Consider the following 16,761-nt stretch of genomic DNA (forward strand, 5'->3'; position numbering starts at 1 on the left):
TATCGTCAGCATGGACCGAAGAAAACAAAGATCAATGTCACTAATGAGACAAAATTTGATGTTATGTAAAATGTAGTGACATCTGGTCTTTATCGCTTGCGTTTGCAGATGAGGATTTTCCACATTTACGAAATCCATATTTCTAACTTTAAGCTGTTTCCTGATGAATTTTACCTTAATCAGTACGTAACATGAAAAATAATGAATTCGTACTTATTTCCTTTTGTAGTTTTTTTGTTTATTCACTTTATCTTCACCTTTTCCAAACTGCTACAAAGCCTAGACTACGTCCATGAGAACCCATTCAAACAATTAGCTTCAATCATTGTTCTATGATATCAAATTTTTCGCACTCGCTTGTATCTGACTCACCTGAAATCGGCTTGATAACGCTTTCTTCTCATTTCTATCCATGACTAAAAAGCCACACAAGTCGCTCGCCCAAGAGGTGTCAACATTGGGCGGTTTCCTTGCAGGAGGAATTGCTGCGTGTGGGGCGGTAACTTTTACAAACCCCATCGAGCTTATCAAAACCCGGATGCAATTGCAAGGTGAACTTACAAAGATGTCCAATGCGCCCCGCTTGTACACAAACCCGCTTCAGGCTTTCGCTGTGATTTACAAAAACGAAGGAATACGGGGATTGCAACAAGGTTTGGTATGCGGCTATTGGTACCAGATGGGACTCAATGGTTGTCGTATTGGTCTCTATGAGCCATCTCGAAAATACTTGACACAGTTGCTCCATCCGGCCGACTACTCGGACGATGTTAGTAAGATTCCGCAGAACTTGCTTATCAATGTGTTGGCAGGTTTTGTCTCTGGTGGTACGGGAGCTGTGATTGCCAATCCGCTTTTCCTAATCAAGACGAGGATGCAGTCTTATAACAAGGCCAGTTCCAAGTTGCAGGTCAGCGTGGGCCAACAAACCTACTACAAAGGTGTTTTGGATGGATTTCGCCAGATTTATGCTGCTGAGGGTGTACGCGGTTGGTTCCGGGGTGTTGACGCTGCTGTCTTGCGTACGGGAGCAGGCTCTTCGGCTCAATTGCCGGTGTACAACTTGACCAAAAACTACTTGTTGAACCATAACTTGATGGAGAATGGTTCCATTGGATTACACTTTGTATCTTCATCTATGGCCGGGCTTGGAGTGGCAATAGTAATGAACCCATGGGACGTTGTCTTGACTCGATTGTACAACCAGAAGGGCGACTTGTATAAGGGACCTGCGGATTGTTTTGCAAAAATCATCAAGACAGAGGGTCCTTGGGCGCTTTACAAGGGTTTTTGGGCGCAATTGCTTCGGATCGGTCCACATTCAATTTTGACGTTGATGTTTATGGAACAAGCAATGAAGTTGGTCTATCTGGCGGAGCAGCTCTTGTAAAGCGAGAACAGGAGCGAGGAAAAATAGAAACTCATAATCGGATGCAGATTAGAAATATTGGAACTCCGATTGATACAGACATTATAGACGTGGAGATGTACACACCAAATAGATGCTGAATATAGATCATTTGCATACGAGATGAAAAATCCCATCATCCGTCATTAAGATCCAATATGTTGGCATATTGTAGTAGCCAGAAGACACCAATTGATATCAATGCTCATCATCTTTTTCATCGCCGCAGATTGTCTCTTCGAACAGGCTACTCAAATGCAACTTTGTCTCGAGACAGGTGCTCAATCATTGCCAAAACCTATCGTATTCACTGTGCTCAAACATTTTCAAGATATATCGCATTCATGGTTTGAATTTATACATGTTCAAGCACAGGTTGTGTTGATCGATTGCATTGATGGTTTGTAGATGTTACTTGCGTATGTTCCTACTGTTGCTTTGTATACACATTTCCGCGACCCATCTCTCATCTTCAACTCCACCATGGCGCAAAAAGTTAGGCCAGCGGCTAGACTCATGTCTGCCAGCGCAAAATGTGCCGATCTCGGTGCAGCTTATGGGCTGTGTGTTCTCAAATGTTATACGAATATTTCAAAAGACGCTTGTGCCAAAGAATTCCAGTTGTTCCGGGCATGCGTTTCGTCCCATATGAAGAAATAGGATTCTAATACAAAGCATGTTCATTTGGTGTAGATATGAACCCGAAAACAATTTCAGTCTATGCCATGGATTCGAGTTGCTTTCAGAGCTCATTTTCTTCTGATAGCCTTATTGATACTCCGAGCTTCAACTATTTGCTGACTAGACTAACAAGACGATACATGAAGATATGATCGCTACAACTTATCGTGTTGTAGAAATGACAGTGATCCTCAAATTTATCCTACTTCGAACCCTCTCTATTTCGATTTGCATGCTTCTTCAAATAAACTCTTCTTTGATTTTTTTACGGTTTACTAGAGGCTTAGCTTCCCAGCATGAACTTTGTTTCTTTGAAAAGAAACCATTGCTTGGATTTCTTGTTTTGCTCTTCCTTATTAACCAGTATATAAGAATGACTTTTTTTTTTTTTGATTGACAGTTGCGGCACCTTTATTTCTTCTCGTGCACCTGATTTTTTCCCCCTCTTGTAAAGTCGAAAAATCAAACCTAAAATACTCAACTTCACCATAAGCTTTTGATAGTTCATCCATTTGATATACTTCTATATTATCTTGCATTTTCTTAAATGGATACTCTCATGCTTATAGGTTATTATTTGCCATTTAAATTATCCGGCACACCCTCGGAAGATAATGTGGGGTAGTATTCGCGACTACATGGTCATTATGGCTCATTGCTAGTCTCTCTTCTTACCGCTGAAAAACCATGAATCGAGTATCAAAGCTTAAGCTCTATAAGAGAGAAGATATTCGAAAGTTGCTATCTCTTCTTCGCGAGTTTGTGCTCGTATACAAAGACAACCAAGTCTCCATCAATTATCAGAGTCGACCGGTCATCCTCTTTATTGGTACGGTTGTGTCCACTTTTGGTATCGGAACCTTTTTTGCTCTACGTTCCTTCATTACCTGGATTAGAGATTTGAAAGATAAGAGACTGGCTCGTCGCCCCCTTCTCATCCGGCAATCTTCGACTATACTAAAAAATGGTTCTCGAGAGATTTACATTCCGAAAGGAAAAAATGGCACTTCACGGATCATTATTCCAAAGCCAAATATGGATAGATATGCTGCTGACAAGTATCTATACAAGAATTTCCATATAGATCAAAAGTTGAAACTGCAAAATAACTTGTTCAACTCGCGCTTTTTGAACCAGCTAATTATCATTTGGAGAATCTTGATACCTAAATTCGCTTCAAAAAACACATACTTGCTACTTTCGCAATGTTTTTTCTTGGTTCTCCGCACTTGGCTTTCTTTGATCATTGCCAAACTCGATGGCCAGATTGTTAAGAATATTATTAGTGCAAACGGCAGAAAATTCGTTAGAGATTTAATTTATTGGATTCTCATTGCGTTCCCAGCGTCATATACCAATGCAGCCATCAAATACCTTACGAATCGCCTTTCATTGGGCTTTCGGACAAACTTAACCCGGTACATCCATGACATGTACTTGGATAAAGTAATGGCATATTACAAAATTCTGTTGAATTCGAATGATATTCAGAATATTGACCAATACATCACTAATGATGTGGCAAAATTTTGTGACTCCATTTGTGGTCTCTTCTCAAGTATGGGTAAACCATTAATTGACTTGGTATTCTTCTCAGTTTATTTGAGAGATAACTTGGGGACAGGTGCTATTGTTGGCATTTTTGCCAATTATTTCGCTACAGCTGTCCTCTTGAAAAAATTCACCCCTTCTTTTGGCAAACTTTCATCCCAAAGAACTCAGTTGGAAGGTCAGTACTATAACGAACATCTCAATCTCATATCTAACTCCGAAGAAATCGGATTTTATAAAGGCTCAAAAATCGAGAAAGCAAAGTTGCGAGAGACTTTCAATGAGCTTATGGGTCATGTTTCGAAGGAAATCAATATTTCCTTCTCTTATTCTATTATTGAAGATTATGTTTTGAAGTACACGTGGTCTGCTTGGGGATACGTCTTTGCTTGTTTGCCAGTTTTTATGGAAGAATTCTTTTCTTCCGAGACACCCCACCAAGACGAAGGCGAGCTTATTGAACCAATACCTAAAGGTAATAAACCTGTTGATGAGCGCCAGAACATGAGGCAGTTTATCATCAACAAAAGATTGATGTTGTCTTTAGCTGACGCTGGTTCGCGGCTCATGTACTCTATCAAAGATGTTTCGGAACTTACAGGTTACACCAACCGAGTATTTATGTTGTTGACCAACTTACATGTGAGCCACTCGCCGGTTTTTGCCTTTGGATCTAAGTATGGTGCTGCAGACCTTAAGGGAACAGTTCAACGAAACTACGGTAACGGAATCCGCTTTGAAAGCATTCCCGTCATTATACCTAGCACTGAAGGGTCTGAAGGTGTTCTATTGATCGACAAGTTGAATTTCCAAGTTCAGGAACGTAAAAACCTTTTGATTTTGGGGTCGAATGGATGTGGAAAAACTTCGATTGCCCGCATTATGGCTGGGTTATGGCCTATTTATCATGGTTTGTTATCAAAGCCTAGCGACGAGGAGATATTTTACTTGCCTCAGAAAACGTATTTCACAAATGGAAACTTGAGAGACCAAATCATATATCCTTTTTCGTACGACGATATGTTGAGCATGGGGTACAATGATGATCATTTGTATCACATATTGAGGGAAGTGAAATTGGAGTATCTTTTAACCAGAGAAGGAAACTTCAATGTGAAGAAGGATTGGAAGGATGTATTCAGCGGTGGGGAAAAGCAAAGAATGAGTGTCGCTCGCGTACTCTTTGCTAACCCCAAATATGTGGTTTTGGATGAATTCACTAACGCAGTGAGTACTGATATTGAAGATTATCTTTTTGAACTTCTTCAGAGCAAAAAAATCACATTCATTACGCTTTCACATAGGCCCTTATTGATGAAATACCATGACTACGTGTTGGAGATCAAAGGGGATACGTCTGAAAATCACGAATGGCTTTTCCACGACTTGACATCGGAGGAGAACTTGAAGTCGATTGATAACGAAATCAGCGATATTCAGGCTAATTTGGATCGTGTGCAGGAATGGGAAAAGCGAAAACATGACATCGAATTATATTTGGATGGCAAGTATGATGAAATTCCCGAAAGCACGAATATGGTAATGACTGCTTCGTTTGAGCTCTAAACAGTCCGTATTGGGCGTTGAATAATCAACTTCATTTCTTCTATAACTATTGTTTTCCCAATATATTTTTCATTATGTACACTATATTAGTTTTTTCCCTTCTCGGCCTTCAATGTAAAGGCACACACTCGCCGCCCACCCACGTGACGAACGAAGCGTTTCTTTTTTAAACGATCGAGCAAATTATCCTCTGCAACAGATCTTCTTTCCCTCATCTTAGAGAAACAATGTCGGAACCAATCAGAAAACACGGAGATATTTCAAAAGCTCCAACCCCCCAGAACACACCATCCAGCGTGGCAAATCTGTATTTGAAGCAGCAGCTTCCCAGTGTTAACACTATCACAGAAGAAGATGAGAATAACTTGACGAAACAGTTGGCTAACAATCCAGCGTTATTGTCGATGATTCAAGGTAAATTGGGCACTTTGGTAGGCCAACAAAGTGGATATATTGACCAATTACCTAAGGCTGTGAAGAAAAGAGTTTCAGGTTTGAAGGCCATTCAACAACAGCAAATGAAGTTGGAAGCTGAGTTCCAAAAGGAGTTATTGGAGTTGGAGAAAAAGTACTTTAGCAAGTACGAACCTTTGTACGAGCGCAGAAAGGCCATTGTGAATGGTGAGCAAGAACCTACTCCAGAAGAAATCGAAGTTGGAGAAGAACTCGAAGAGAAGGATGAAGATGAAGAGGATGAAGAAGAGGAGGAGAAAGAAGCAGAGGAGGGTGACGCACCAAAGGGTATTCCTAACTTCTGGTTGACTGCTTTGGAGAATTTGAGTACCGTGAGTGAGGCTATCACAGAAAGAGATAGCGAAGTGTTGCAGTACTTGAAGGATATTCGCATGGAGTACTTAAGCACTCCAGGATTCGAATTGATTTTCGAGTTCTCGGAAAACCCATACTTGAGCAACCTGGTTTTGACCAAAACCTACCACTATCAAGCCGAATTGGGTTACTCTGGTGACTTTGTCTACGACCATGCCGATGGATGTGAGATTAACTGGAAGTCCAAGGAAAAGAATGTGACTATCAATATCGAACGCAGAAAGCAAAGAAACAAAACAACCAAGCAAACACGTACTATAGAGAAGTTGACACCTACAGAGTCTTTCTTCAACTTTTTCGATCCACCAAAGCCACCAAAGGCTGATGCAGAGGAAGAAGAGGAAGAAGATGACGAGGAAGACGCAGACTTGGAAGAAAGATTGGAATTGGACTATCAATTGGGTGAGGAGATCAAGGACAGGTTGATTCCACGTGCCATTGATTGGTTTACAGGTGACGCTGTTGGCTTGGACTACCCTGAAGATTTTGCTGAGGAAGATGAAGAAGAGTTTGACAGCGAAGATGTTGACGATGACGACGACGATGACATCAACGAACCTGGCCCAAAGGAAAATCCTCAAGAGTGCAAGCAACAATAAGAAGCGCTGCTCTATTCTCTCATGACCAGATACGGGTTTACTTGTAATGGCATCCAGTCCATTGGTGTAATGGACTCCTGCTATGTCTGCTCATGTGTGTTCCGTATGCCCCAGAGAGCGGATTTCCGCGATGTATATTTTGTGCCGGCTGTGTGAAGTAAAATGTGTTCTGAATGCAGTTTCCAAACAGCATGCCAAACTGTTGTGCCGAAGACTGGCGATGACGTGAACGTACGCCAGGTTTGGGCGTGAATCTAGTTATCAAGGGAAGCTGCATATATTATTTGACTATAGCGCCTCAAACACTCAATAAAAGTGTTCTAGTGTTTTTCTAAGTAGAGTAATACTGTCGTAAATGCATGGAGGCAAATTTGAAGAAAAGAAATAGGCGGGTTTTAGTGCTACTAGATATCTGTTTATTCAGAAGCAGCGACTATATTTGAAAGTCGTGGCGACTTTTGCACATGCTTGCTCCTCTATGCACCTCTACTACCGGGATAATTTCAAGCAATCTAATGCACGCCCGCTTCTTCCCTGAAACCATTTGGATTACACTAGTTAGTCCATTAGTCCAATTAGAGGAAGAAGAACCAACTAATGTGATCACCGAGGTTGATTTTCTTCTTTGGATTAGTGCAAAAAATGAAAGCAACATGAAAAAAGGGACTTTCGTAAATCATCCATCAATTTATTTGCTTATCGCGCGAAGACATATAGTATGTTGAGATTACTTCAGAATACTGCAAAGAGAGATAAAATGAGAAACCCCCTTAGACTAGAACTGTCGAATTACACGGATACAGATTCTGAAGGGTAGAACATACGTGAATACGGAGGCAAGTTCTCACGGAATTATAAAAGAAACGTAAAGAAAAGAAAAGAAAAGCAAAAAAATATTCAACTGGTACAAGGTTTAGTCAAGAAAACAAAACTATCGATAAGTTATACGTTGCGCATAGGGGCTTGTAGCTAATCGGAATTGGCTCCAAATTGTATCAAGAGGCACTCCAACATTCTACTTTCTGTAATTTAAAACAATCAAACACTTCTCTGTCTTTAGTTGCAATAAACGTGCAATGAACCTACGCTATATGCTCCGGCGGGAAAGTCGGGATGACTTTGATGTATTTTTAGCTTTCAATACCGTTTCAAAAATGTAAACTACAATCTGTCAATCTCGTGGTATATTTACTGTTTATGTCGATTCTTTCCTCGTCGCATTGACCTCTGATGATTCTGGTTAGGGTAATGCATATCCTGATAATACAGGTTCAGGGCGCACCATCTTTCATCTCCTGTTTCGTAATAAATCTCCCGTTATAAATATTGTGGCATCTCTTACTCCTCGTAGTTCGTCGTTTTTTTCTTTATTCCCATAGCTCATTTGTACAAGCAGTTTGCTTTCTATTCATCCTCATAAATTAGTTGTAACCTGCTGCCATGACCAAACCCTTTTCTTCCAAGTCCCTTGAACATATCAAGAAGTATCCTTTGGTGCAAAAGATTCTTTCTATTGTCTTTTCGCTTCCCTTAGTGAATACAGTATACTTGTACGCTACTGCTTTGACAAACTTTATCTATTCCAACATTATCATTTACATCCCGTTTGCTACCCGGTTTTTGGTTTTTGCTGACAACAATTTTGACGGTCTTGTCTTATCTGTTGTTGATAGCGTGCTCTCAATAACTGAGGCTATTTTGAAACGAGTGGAAACTGTGTTGGCAGAGTACAAAAAGAAGGGAGATGAGTATGTTTCCACATACAAGCAAGTCGGAGACGAGTATAAGAAGAAAGCTCAGGGCATTGCTGGGGCATACAAAAAGAAAGGTGAAGACACAGTGTCATCCTATTTGAAGCCCATTAACGATTACGCATCGAACACGGTTGATAAAGTATTGCCTAAAGTCAAGGAGGCAAAAGATGCTGGAGAATCAGCGCAAGCAGAGGCATCAAATGAGATTTACAAGTCAATTGAAATTGTCCACGATACCTTGAACAGATCAAAGCACTTGATTTCCTCAAAGTCGAACGATCTCTCCAATACTGTCATATCTACTTACAACAAAGAGTTCGATTCTGCTGCAAACGAACAAAATTATTACGCTAAGGTGGCTTCAGCCTCCATCAACACTGGAGTTTCTTTGCTCAAATCAGTCAATGACGATTACATTAAGCCTTTGAAAGATACCACACAAACTTATGTGGAAGAGAAAGCTTCGCCTTACAAGGAGAAGGCTCAGATTACGGCAGAGAACGCAAAAGAATCTATGCAAGACATTATTACTAAAGGTTCTACTTCGGACGTTCCGTTCGTTTCTGCTTCCGCGTGATTCCTTCTTACAAACTTTGTAATACTATCTTCTTCGGGTTTCACGTTGTGTCCCTCTTACAACTGTGGCTCCCAAGCATATCCTGTTTTATTATACATAACATTCGCTAACATTAGTAGTGTAATCCTAAACAAGTATCAGTGAAGATTACATAGCACAATTTGCAGATGAAGTATATATTGCACCTATTTTGCTGCACAAATCTTCTTGGCAGAGGTTGACTCATCGTCATAGCTGCGTTTAGAAAACAACAGATTAACCTTTTGCGAAGTGGTGAGGACCACTTTTGATCCAATTTGGTTGGCGTAATATTCCTTGAAATTAACATTTGCTTCCTTCAATTGTTTATCGTCCAAATGGGTCAAAAACGTACGCCAACGAGACAACTTCTGAGCACTTTGCTCAAAATTGCACCATGTTAGCTCTCCGTTATTAACTTCATGAAGCGAGATGAAGTCATAACCAAAGATCAACAAAACGTTGCACCAATTTTCGTACTTTGAAGAGTTAATGTAAAGATTGTAGTCAAGAAGGGCAAGACATTCAACTTCTGTTTGTTGAAGTTTTTTCAAGTTTAAGCTCGAGTCGTCTTCCGTCTTGCAGCCACAAATTTTGAGCCACGATTTAAAAGAGTAGTTGTGGTCTTGGTTGAATTTGGAGGACAAGATGATCAAACCCAAAAACAATTTTTTGGGGCATGAAGGTGTAGCTGGAACCCCACTGTTAACGATCCTAAACATGTAGTAGCAGCAAATCTGCAATGTTTGGATGGAAGTTTTGGATCTTCTCAACACCTCAATGATAAAGAATCTTAACTTGTGCTCTTCCCATTGTTGTTCTGGGTAGATAAGCTTAAGCAAGTTCAAAGCGCAGTTTATCAAAATCAAATTAAATTGACTCTTGTTCAAATGATCATTGTAATACTTCAACTGGTTTGGATAATGATGTTCTGAAGGTGTTGAAGGTGTTTCCTCTTTGTATTGGGGCGACACAGAATTCTCTGGAGTCATGGTTGACATGGACCAATACTAAGGAAGAACCACAAAATAAAAAGGGATGAAATTAAAAAACTTTTGCACAACTTAAACCAATCACTTGCTTCGACTAAATTAATTAGAAGAAGACATTTTTAATGATAACGAACTGGAGAAGATTGGACAAAAGAAATTAAATGAAAGAGCTTTGGTTCCAGGCTCTTGTGGGTTGGGTGATATGGCCAGCCAGTATAATCACACCAAATGGATGGGAAGGAAATTGAAAATGGAAATGGAACAGAAAAATTCAGTATAAAAATTCTTGATAAGATAAAACCGCCGGACTAAGTTCGTCTAGATACCCAAATAAAAAACGCCAGATATAAAAAAAAATGTAGAAAATGCGGAGATTATGACTTGTTGCTTCCACTGCTCTTGCCAATAAAGTCAAGGGAAGGGTAAAATGTTTGTTTGGTAAAGGAGATTGCCGTGTAGACACTGCTTGGTGTGGCTTTTGGGGTCGAGCATATTTATATAGGTGACCCACAGAAGCCGTTCCTGTGTATGTCCCCCAGAAAATTACTCATTCCCCGATAAGATATACATTTAGTCATGAATGATTCACAATGTGCAGGAGGAGCCTTTTGCTACGGTGTGGCGTTTTTTCTCAGCGCTTCACCTCAAGAGATCCACATTTGTACTAATTAGGAGAAAGTAGTTGCTTTCCTCTTACGTTGCCTATAAATGCGGGGATAAGTTTGTACTCAGGTCTTATTGTTCTTTCATTTACCGGAGTTCCCATATTTTGGTTGGGTAGTCACGTAGTACCAAGGCGCGCATTACTCATAAGTGGTTAATGACCGATTTCGCAATGACTCTTCTTTAAAGTATGCGCCTAGATATGCAACGAAGCACGCAAGTGAAGATGATGGTGTGACTAAAAGGGTATGTGCCTACTAGTATTAAATGTTTTCACGTTTTTTTTTTTTCTATTTTTTAATTTTCCCCTCGGGTTTTGTCTTTGCATCATCTACCTGAAGATGTTGCGGAACGTCTGATCCATGATGTCTTTGATCTCCTTGTAGCTAACCATTAAGCAACTGTCTTCCTCTCTCGACACTAGTAAGATCTTTTCATCCACCCCTACATCGAGCTTGTTCAAGTTGACTAGCACGCGAGACAAGTCTACTTTTGGTTTTCCTGTTTCGTCAGTGGTCTGGAAGACAAAATCTCTGAATAATTTGATAACAAAAAGGTTGCCGTTCACCTCGTCCTCTTTGTCTGATTGGCTGAGTAGATAATCAATTTTCGTCATAAGTCTGAATAAACGAGCGTTTTCTAACTCGGACAGAAGCTGGCCCTCGTAATAGTCTGTCAGATCTTGCAAACCGTTGATAAGTTTAAGAGCTCTCTGGGAGAGGTATCGCGTGTAGAAATTTATCAAGCTGAATTCAGACTCTGCACTGTTAAGCACACGAAGCGTCTCCAAAAATTCGCCTGAAAAGGATATTGATGATGAACGCAGCAAATTGTCAATCATCTCCTCTATCGAACCGTTTCGCAAACCAGCAGGAAGCGTAGTCGCAGCGAGATCAAGTATTATTTTCCCAAAGCGTATGACATCGCCTAGCTGTAACTTTTCAACAACAGCTTCGGAGCCTATTTCGTTGCGCTCTGAGTCCAAATTTTCAAACTCCAATATATCATCGACGCAAACAGCACCAAGCCTCACTCTATTCTTGTTAGTTACTAAGATCTTGCTAAGAGAAATCGAGGAGCCCGCATAAAGACCAGCCTGATGTATGTCAAGTAGGGCGCCAGTAATTTGGATGGCATATGTCCAAAGGAGGTCCTCCGTCACGGGCTCTAATTTACTACCCAACTTTCGGCTAAGATGTCTTTCCAGTAGCGTGTCGGCCAATGGATAGTAATCATAAACGAGACAAAGGGACGGCTCTCCTTGCGTGCTGAATGCAACGGATGTGAAAGCATCTTGTAGATGGATCACGTTGGGATTCTTCACGGATCTCCATCGTTTAACTGTGCGGAAGGGCAACTCGTTGACAATCCGCAACAGGGTGCCATAGTCAATGCGGCGCATGGCATACGGGAGTCCATCAGCGTTGGACAAGACTTTGTAGACGTGAGAGGGCAAGTGGTACTCTTTGGAAACATTGTCAAATGATGAATCAATTGGTACCAAAGTATGGTACACTCCCACATGGTCGGGTAATGTCAGATGAGGCATAGTCTGTAGTGTGGCCTCATTCTTTCGCGTAAGGAGTTCGCGTAAATCATTAGGGATGAACATAGCCGAAGCGTTTGTTTCATGACGACCTAAGGGCATCGCAAGTCTCGGTGGTGGCGCAGGTGCATACAAATGGTGATGTAGTGGGTAAGCCAGAGCACCCAGGCTGTGGTGGTACATGAAGTCTGCTGCGGAGGACGACGCATACGGATTTGCCAATTTCGGTTGAGTTGGTGCCAGCAGCGTAAAGTTAGCTGCTGGCAGCAGTAATGGCGCTTCAGTTGTATTGGACGGTGTGAAGGACGGCGTGGATACGTTGAATTTTCGGGACGTAAAAGGAGAGTTGTTCTCCGCCGGAGTTGAAGCGTTTACAGACGCGCCAGGTACACCTGTGCTACCGGAGTTCGTCGCAGTCGATACATTAGCTATCAGGGACTGTGTAATTGGATTCTCACTCGATTCCATGCTTGCGGGCACAAACACTGGAATTTCTTTAAGCTTGGGTGAAAGGGCACTGAACTTGTTTGTGAGACCCAGGACTGATGGCTGGAACGAAGGTGTATTCATATTGAACTTTCTTTTCGGCTCAGCGGGCGGTGACGCGTCTGTGGCGTCTCCGGTCGCTATGGTAGAGGCATTAGCCAGGTTTGTCTTGATTGTAGATGACTTGGATGATGCTGGGTGCGCAAATGCACATCCCTTGTTTTCATATTTGCAGTATCCGTAGATGAGAACGTTCTTGCAAGGAATATCCCTCGCCGAGTCTGGGTTTATGTTCATGGAGGAGCAGTATGGGGAGGTTGGTCGTAAGATGTATTATGGGCTAAAACTTTTCGAGCAGCAAAGTATTATGTCAACTTCTAGCTGAAGTGAAGCAATGGAAATGAGTTCCCTATGTTATCCGTGCGTGGAAGTGTGCTTTCTCTTAGAGAGTGTGTGTTGTTTTGTCCGGTGAGATAACTTTTGGTAGGGCATATCGCGGACACTTTTCGATACTGGCACTATATCTATTATGAGATGAAGAAGGAAGTATTGGCTAAAAGAGTTGACTTGTCAATTGATTTATCATCTACTGAAAAGACTAACCATACGTAGGGATTTGTAATTGCCCAATAATTCACGTATACGATATTTTACAGTGAGCACCCTTAGTATAAGTGTAATATGATCCAAATGCCCAGTCTGCCAAAGACGAAAATACACAAAGATCAAAGTTTACATGCATGAATTAGAGCAAGTGGCAGCGAAACGGTTCCAAGAAACGTGAATTTGTCTAACGAATCAGATATGGGAAATCCACAATGGTGCGATACAGAATATTTACGTCACTAGACAGTCTCACTTGATAAAGTTTATACAAGAAACCACGATGCACCTCCAAGCCACGATGCACCTCCAAGCTGTCCTTCTACCTCTTCTGCTGGCTAACTGCCACATATCTAACTTAAGAACTAAGACATTTCCACGAGGTTTATAACACCAGACGTACAATCCAGCATCGGACTAAGTGACAAGTATAATACACCTTGAACTCAATTGCTTGTAGTGGTATAGACCCCACCAACAGGTTTGCATTCATATCGATATTTGTACTACAGTGTTCAGACATGGACGACAACAAGCGCGCTCATTATGTAGCAATATCGTTACGCTCTTCAATTCCGGATACATCCTTTCATTCCGGCGCATCCATCCAATCCGGCTTTTTCGTCCAATCTCGGCTATTTGACCGGATTCTGAGCACTTTCTGAACAGCACACACCATATTTATATATTTCGGTGCTTTGAATCGTTCTACTTCGCATACTTCGCTTTATCAACTACATTCTTCTCAACCATGTCGCACACCATGATCTTGACCGGTGCCTCCAGAGGTATGTCTACCACCACACACCTTGTTTTCACATACTAACTTCAGGCATCGGAGCTTCTCTTGCCCGCATCTACTTGAGTCAGTCCAAGGACCATAATCTCGTCGCTGTTGCTCGTACAAAAGATTCTTTGGATCAGCTCGCAGCTGAGTTTGGATCTCGTGTAGTGGTGGTCTCTGGCGACGTCACTGATCCTGAAGTCTCAGCTCGTGCTGTTCGTGAGGCCATCTCCCACTTTGGTGTCATCAATTCTGTCGTGGCCAATGCTGGTGTATTGGATCCGGTAGACACCGTAGCCAAAGCAGACGTTTCGCGCTGGCGCCGTTTGTACGACATCAACTTTTTCTCTGTTGTGGATCTCGTGGCTGCGGCTTTGCCTCACTTGGAAAAATCCCATGGCAGAATTGTGGCTGTGTCGTCTGGTGCTTGTGAGAAGCCATATTTCGGGTGGTGCGCATACGGCTCTTCCAAAGCTGCCCTCAATCATTTGATGATGCTGGTTGCAGAAGAGAACCCGAATGTGGGCGCCATTTCTGTTGCTCCTGGTGTTGTGGCGACTTCGATGCAAGAGGATATCCGTGAAAAATTCGGAGCCAACATGACACCCGAGAGCTTGCAGCGGTTTGTTGATTTGCATACCAATGGGAAATTGCTGCCTCCAGAATTGCCTGCTACAGTCTATACCAATTTAGCCGTACGTGGCTGGACGAAGGAAATGAACGGCAAGTACTTCAGGGTGGGCGATTCCGCGTTGAAGACGTACGAGGACTCTGACTCTGCTTGAGAAATAGTTCTGTCAGGCGAGTGCTGATTTACACCGACTTTACCTAAATAGAACGTGTTCTTTCTGAAATATGACATCCCATGGTGTAATCATTAGCAATTATGACTAAACCTGACTACCATAGTGTTTTTGAAATTTCGGGTTCTACAGTGAGATAAAATGTATAGCTTTTGGTTAGTATGAAATCTACTCAATATCATGGTCTTCTCGGTCTTCGTTAAGCACTCAATAAATCAAGAATGATCTTTTATTACCTTAGCTTGATCGTTTCATCCGGTATTTCTTTCTTTTTTTAATACTTCGACCTTGTGAGTCTTGCAATGTGCGGGCTACATCTCGGATGTTCGGCACAATGATCCTTGTTGTAAGCTGCTAGATGATAACTAGAAGCCGCGACGCTTGGGGTTTTCTGTACAGAAGGATCTACATTGTATTACTCTCAGATTGAAAGATCAACGTCATTTCCTAATATTTTTGTATTAGAGTAGTCAGTGTGGCATCATGTTCATCTTTGTCATTGCCGCCATCATAACTTTCATGGACCCCATTCCCCACACTTTGGTGTTCTATGACGATAGTTTGCTTGAAGAGTATTGCTCTTTACGCATGTCGCACATTTCTTTTCTCGTCTTGACCACTTAGGTGTGATTATTAGCAATTGAGCAACCCCAATGAGCAATCTCTTAACAAAGCAAGTTCTAGCAATCACGCTATCTCTATGAGGGAAAGTCATACCCTGATCGAGGCTCTGCTATAAATAAAGCTCTTCCCATGCACGGCCCCTAGAACTCGATTGTCCTACATTAGTAAATCCTGGTGATAATCCTAATCACATTTCAACATCAATCCCACATAAGCTGTAAATTGATCAATTGGTTCTAGTCAATTATATTTATCCATTTGTTGTTGCCATTTGCCCAGTTGTCTTCTGTCTCCTCGCACACCCCTTTGTCCCGATTATTTTGCACCCAATATCGTGGCTGAAACAATTCGCACAACTTTTCTTTCTTCACCATGTACTCTAGAACCGTGAGAGTGACGCCGCTTGCCCGTTTTGCCAGAAGCAGAAACCTTGCCCGGGTCCGTTTTGCCTCAGGTCGCCCTTCGCCTCCTTCTCCCTCCCAGGGAAAGATTCTCGCTGCATTGGGTCTTTTGGCTATAGGTACTACCATTGTTGCTCTGGTGTACAACAAGAGCCACCCAATGCCTATGGTGGAGCCAGCTAAGAACCCGGCTGCTTTCAATAAGGAAGCTGCCCTGGGCAAGCCATTGAAAAAGCCCACGTTCTCTCCGGACGAGGTGACCGTGGTGTTCGTTTTGGGTGGTCCTGGTTCTGGAAAAGGCACCCAATGTGCTAAGCTTGTGGCAGAGAAGGGCTTTGTTCATTTGTCTGCTGGTGACTTGTTGCGTGCTGAACAAAAGCGTGAAGGCTCCAAGTACGGTGGATTGATTGCAGAGTGTATTCGGGAAGGTACCATTGTGCCACAAGAAGTCACCGTGGCGTTGCTCGAACAAGCAATCACAGAAGAACACAAGAAGGGCAACTCTCGTTTCCTTGTGGATGGATTCCCACGGAAGATGGACCAGGCGCTTGTCTTTGAGGAGCAAATTGTGCCTTCAGCATTCACTCTCTTTTTCGAATGTCCAGAGCAAGTGATGCTTGACCGCTTGTTGCAACGTGGAAAGACAAGTGGTCGGACTGACGACAATATCGATAGCATTCGGAAGCGCTTCCGTACCTTTGTTGATACGTCGATGCCTGTGGTTGATTACTTCGACAAGAAGGGGAAAGTTGTCAAACTTAGCTGTGACCAGCCCATTGATTCTGTCTATGGGGAAGTCAAGGCTGCTTTAGAGAAGAAAGGCGTGGTATAGGTTTCACGACCCAGACCTCCTCTCCTTGACTGAACATTTCAATGT

The 16,761-nt window shown here is 42.1% G+C and overlaps 8 protein-coding genes across 8 annotated transcripts; 6 read left to right on the top strand and 2 right to left on the bottom strand. All coding sequences in view use genetic code 12, as the record gives it.

Moving 5' to 3' along the window:
* Window positions 1–412: 412 nt before the first annotated feature.
* Window positions 413–1,390, top strand: OAC1 (Oac1p; the record flags this gene model as incomplete). The annotated part of the gene is made up of 1 exon (XM_002617734.2): window positions 413–1,390. One exon carries the CDS (start codon window positions 413–415, stop codon window positions 1,388–1,390), a length of 978 nt encoding a protein of 325 aa, XP_002617780.2.
* A 1,386-nt stretch (window positions 1,391–2,776) lies between these two features.
* Window positions 2,777–5,206, top strand: PXA1 (ATP-binding cassette long-chain fatty acid transporter; the record flags this gene model as incomplete). The annotated part of the gene is made up of 1 exon (XM_002617733.1): window positions 2,777–5,206. The coding sequence occupies one exon, from the start codon at window positions 2,777–2,779 to the stop codon at window positions 5,204–5,206; it is 2,430 nt and encodes an 809-aa protein (XP_002617779.1).
* Window positions 5,207–5,433: 227 nt separating this feature from the next.
* Window positions 5,434–6,633, top strand: NAP1 (histone chaperone; the record flags this gene model as incomplete). The annotated part of the gene is made up of 1 exon (XM_002617732.1): window positions 5,434–6,633. One exon carries the CDS (start codon window positions 5,434–5,436, stop codon window positions 6,631–6,633), a length of 1,200 nt encoding a protein of 399 aa, XP_002617778.1.
* A 1,440-nt stretch (window positions 6,634–8,073) lies between these two features.
* Window positions 8,074–8,964, top strand: FOB63_002122 (uncharacterized protein; the record flags this gene model as incomplete). Its single annotated transcript, XM_066102210.1, has 1 exon — window positions 8,074–8,964. One exon carries the CDS (start codon window positions 8,074–8,076, stop codon window positions 8,962–8,964), a length of 891 nt encoding a protein of 296 aa, XP_065958501.1.
* A 185-nt stretch (window positions 8,965–9,149) lies between these two features.
* PCL5 (Pcl5p) lies at window positions 9,150–9,983 on the bottom strand (the record flags this gene model as incomplete). The annotated part of the gene is made up of 1 exon (XM_002617731.2): window positions 9,150–9,983. One exon carries the CDS (start codon window positions 9,981–9,983, stop codon window positions 9,150–9,152), a length of 834 nt encoding a protein of 277 aa, XP_002617777.2.
* Window positions 9,984–10,968: 985 nt separating this feature from the next.
* On the bottom strand, window positions 10,969–12,966 carry PAN3 (Pan3p; the record flags this gene model as incomplete). The annotated part of the gene is made up of 1 exon (XM_002617730.1): window positions 10,969–12,966. One exon carries the CDS (start codon window positions 12,964–12,966, stop codon window positions 10,969–10,971), a length of 1,998 nt encoding a protein of 665 aa, XP_002617776.1.
* An 827-nt stretch (window positions 12,967–13,793) lies between these two features.
* On the top strand, window positions 13,794–14,841 carry FOB63_002125 (sepiapterin reductase family protein; the record flags this gene model as incomplete). Its single annotated transcript, XM_066102211.1, has 2 exons — window positions 13,794–13,820; window positions 14,059–14,841. The coding sequence occupies 2 exons, from the start codon at window positions 13,794–13,796 to the stop codon at window positions 14,839–14,841; spliced, it is 810 nt and encodes a 269-aa protein (XP_065958502.1).
* A 1,014-nt stretch (window positions 14,842–15,855) lies between these two features.
* On the top strand, window positions 15,856–16,716 carry URA6 (bifunctional uridylate/adenylate kinase; the record flags this gene model as incomplete). Its single annotated transcript, XM_002617728.1, has 1 exon — window positions 15,856–16,716. The coding sequence occupies one exon, from the start codon at window positions 15,856–15,858 to the stop codon at window positions 16,714–16,716; it is 861 nt and encodes a 286-aa protein (XP_002617774.1).
* Window positions 16,717–16,761: the final 45 nt, after the last annotated feature.

This window comes from Clavispora lusitaniae, assembly GCF_014636115.1.
Source record: "Clavispora lusitaniae strain FDAARGOS_655 chromosome Unknown tig00000038_pilon, whole genome shotgun sequence".
Taxonomy (NCBI): Eukaryota; Fungi; Ascomycota; class Pichiomycetes; order Serinales; family Metschnikowiaceae; genus Clavispora; species Clavispora lusitaniae.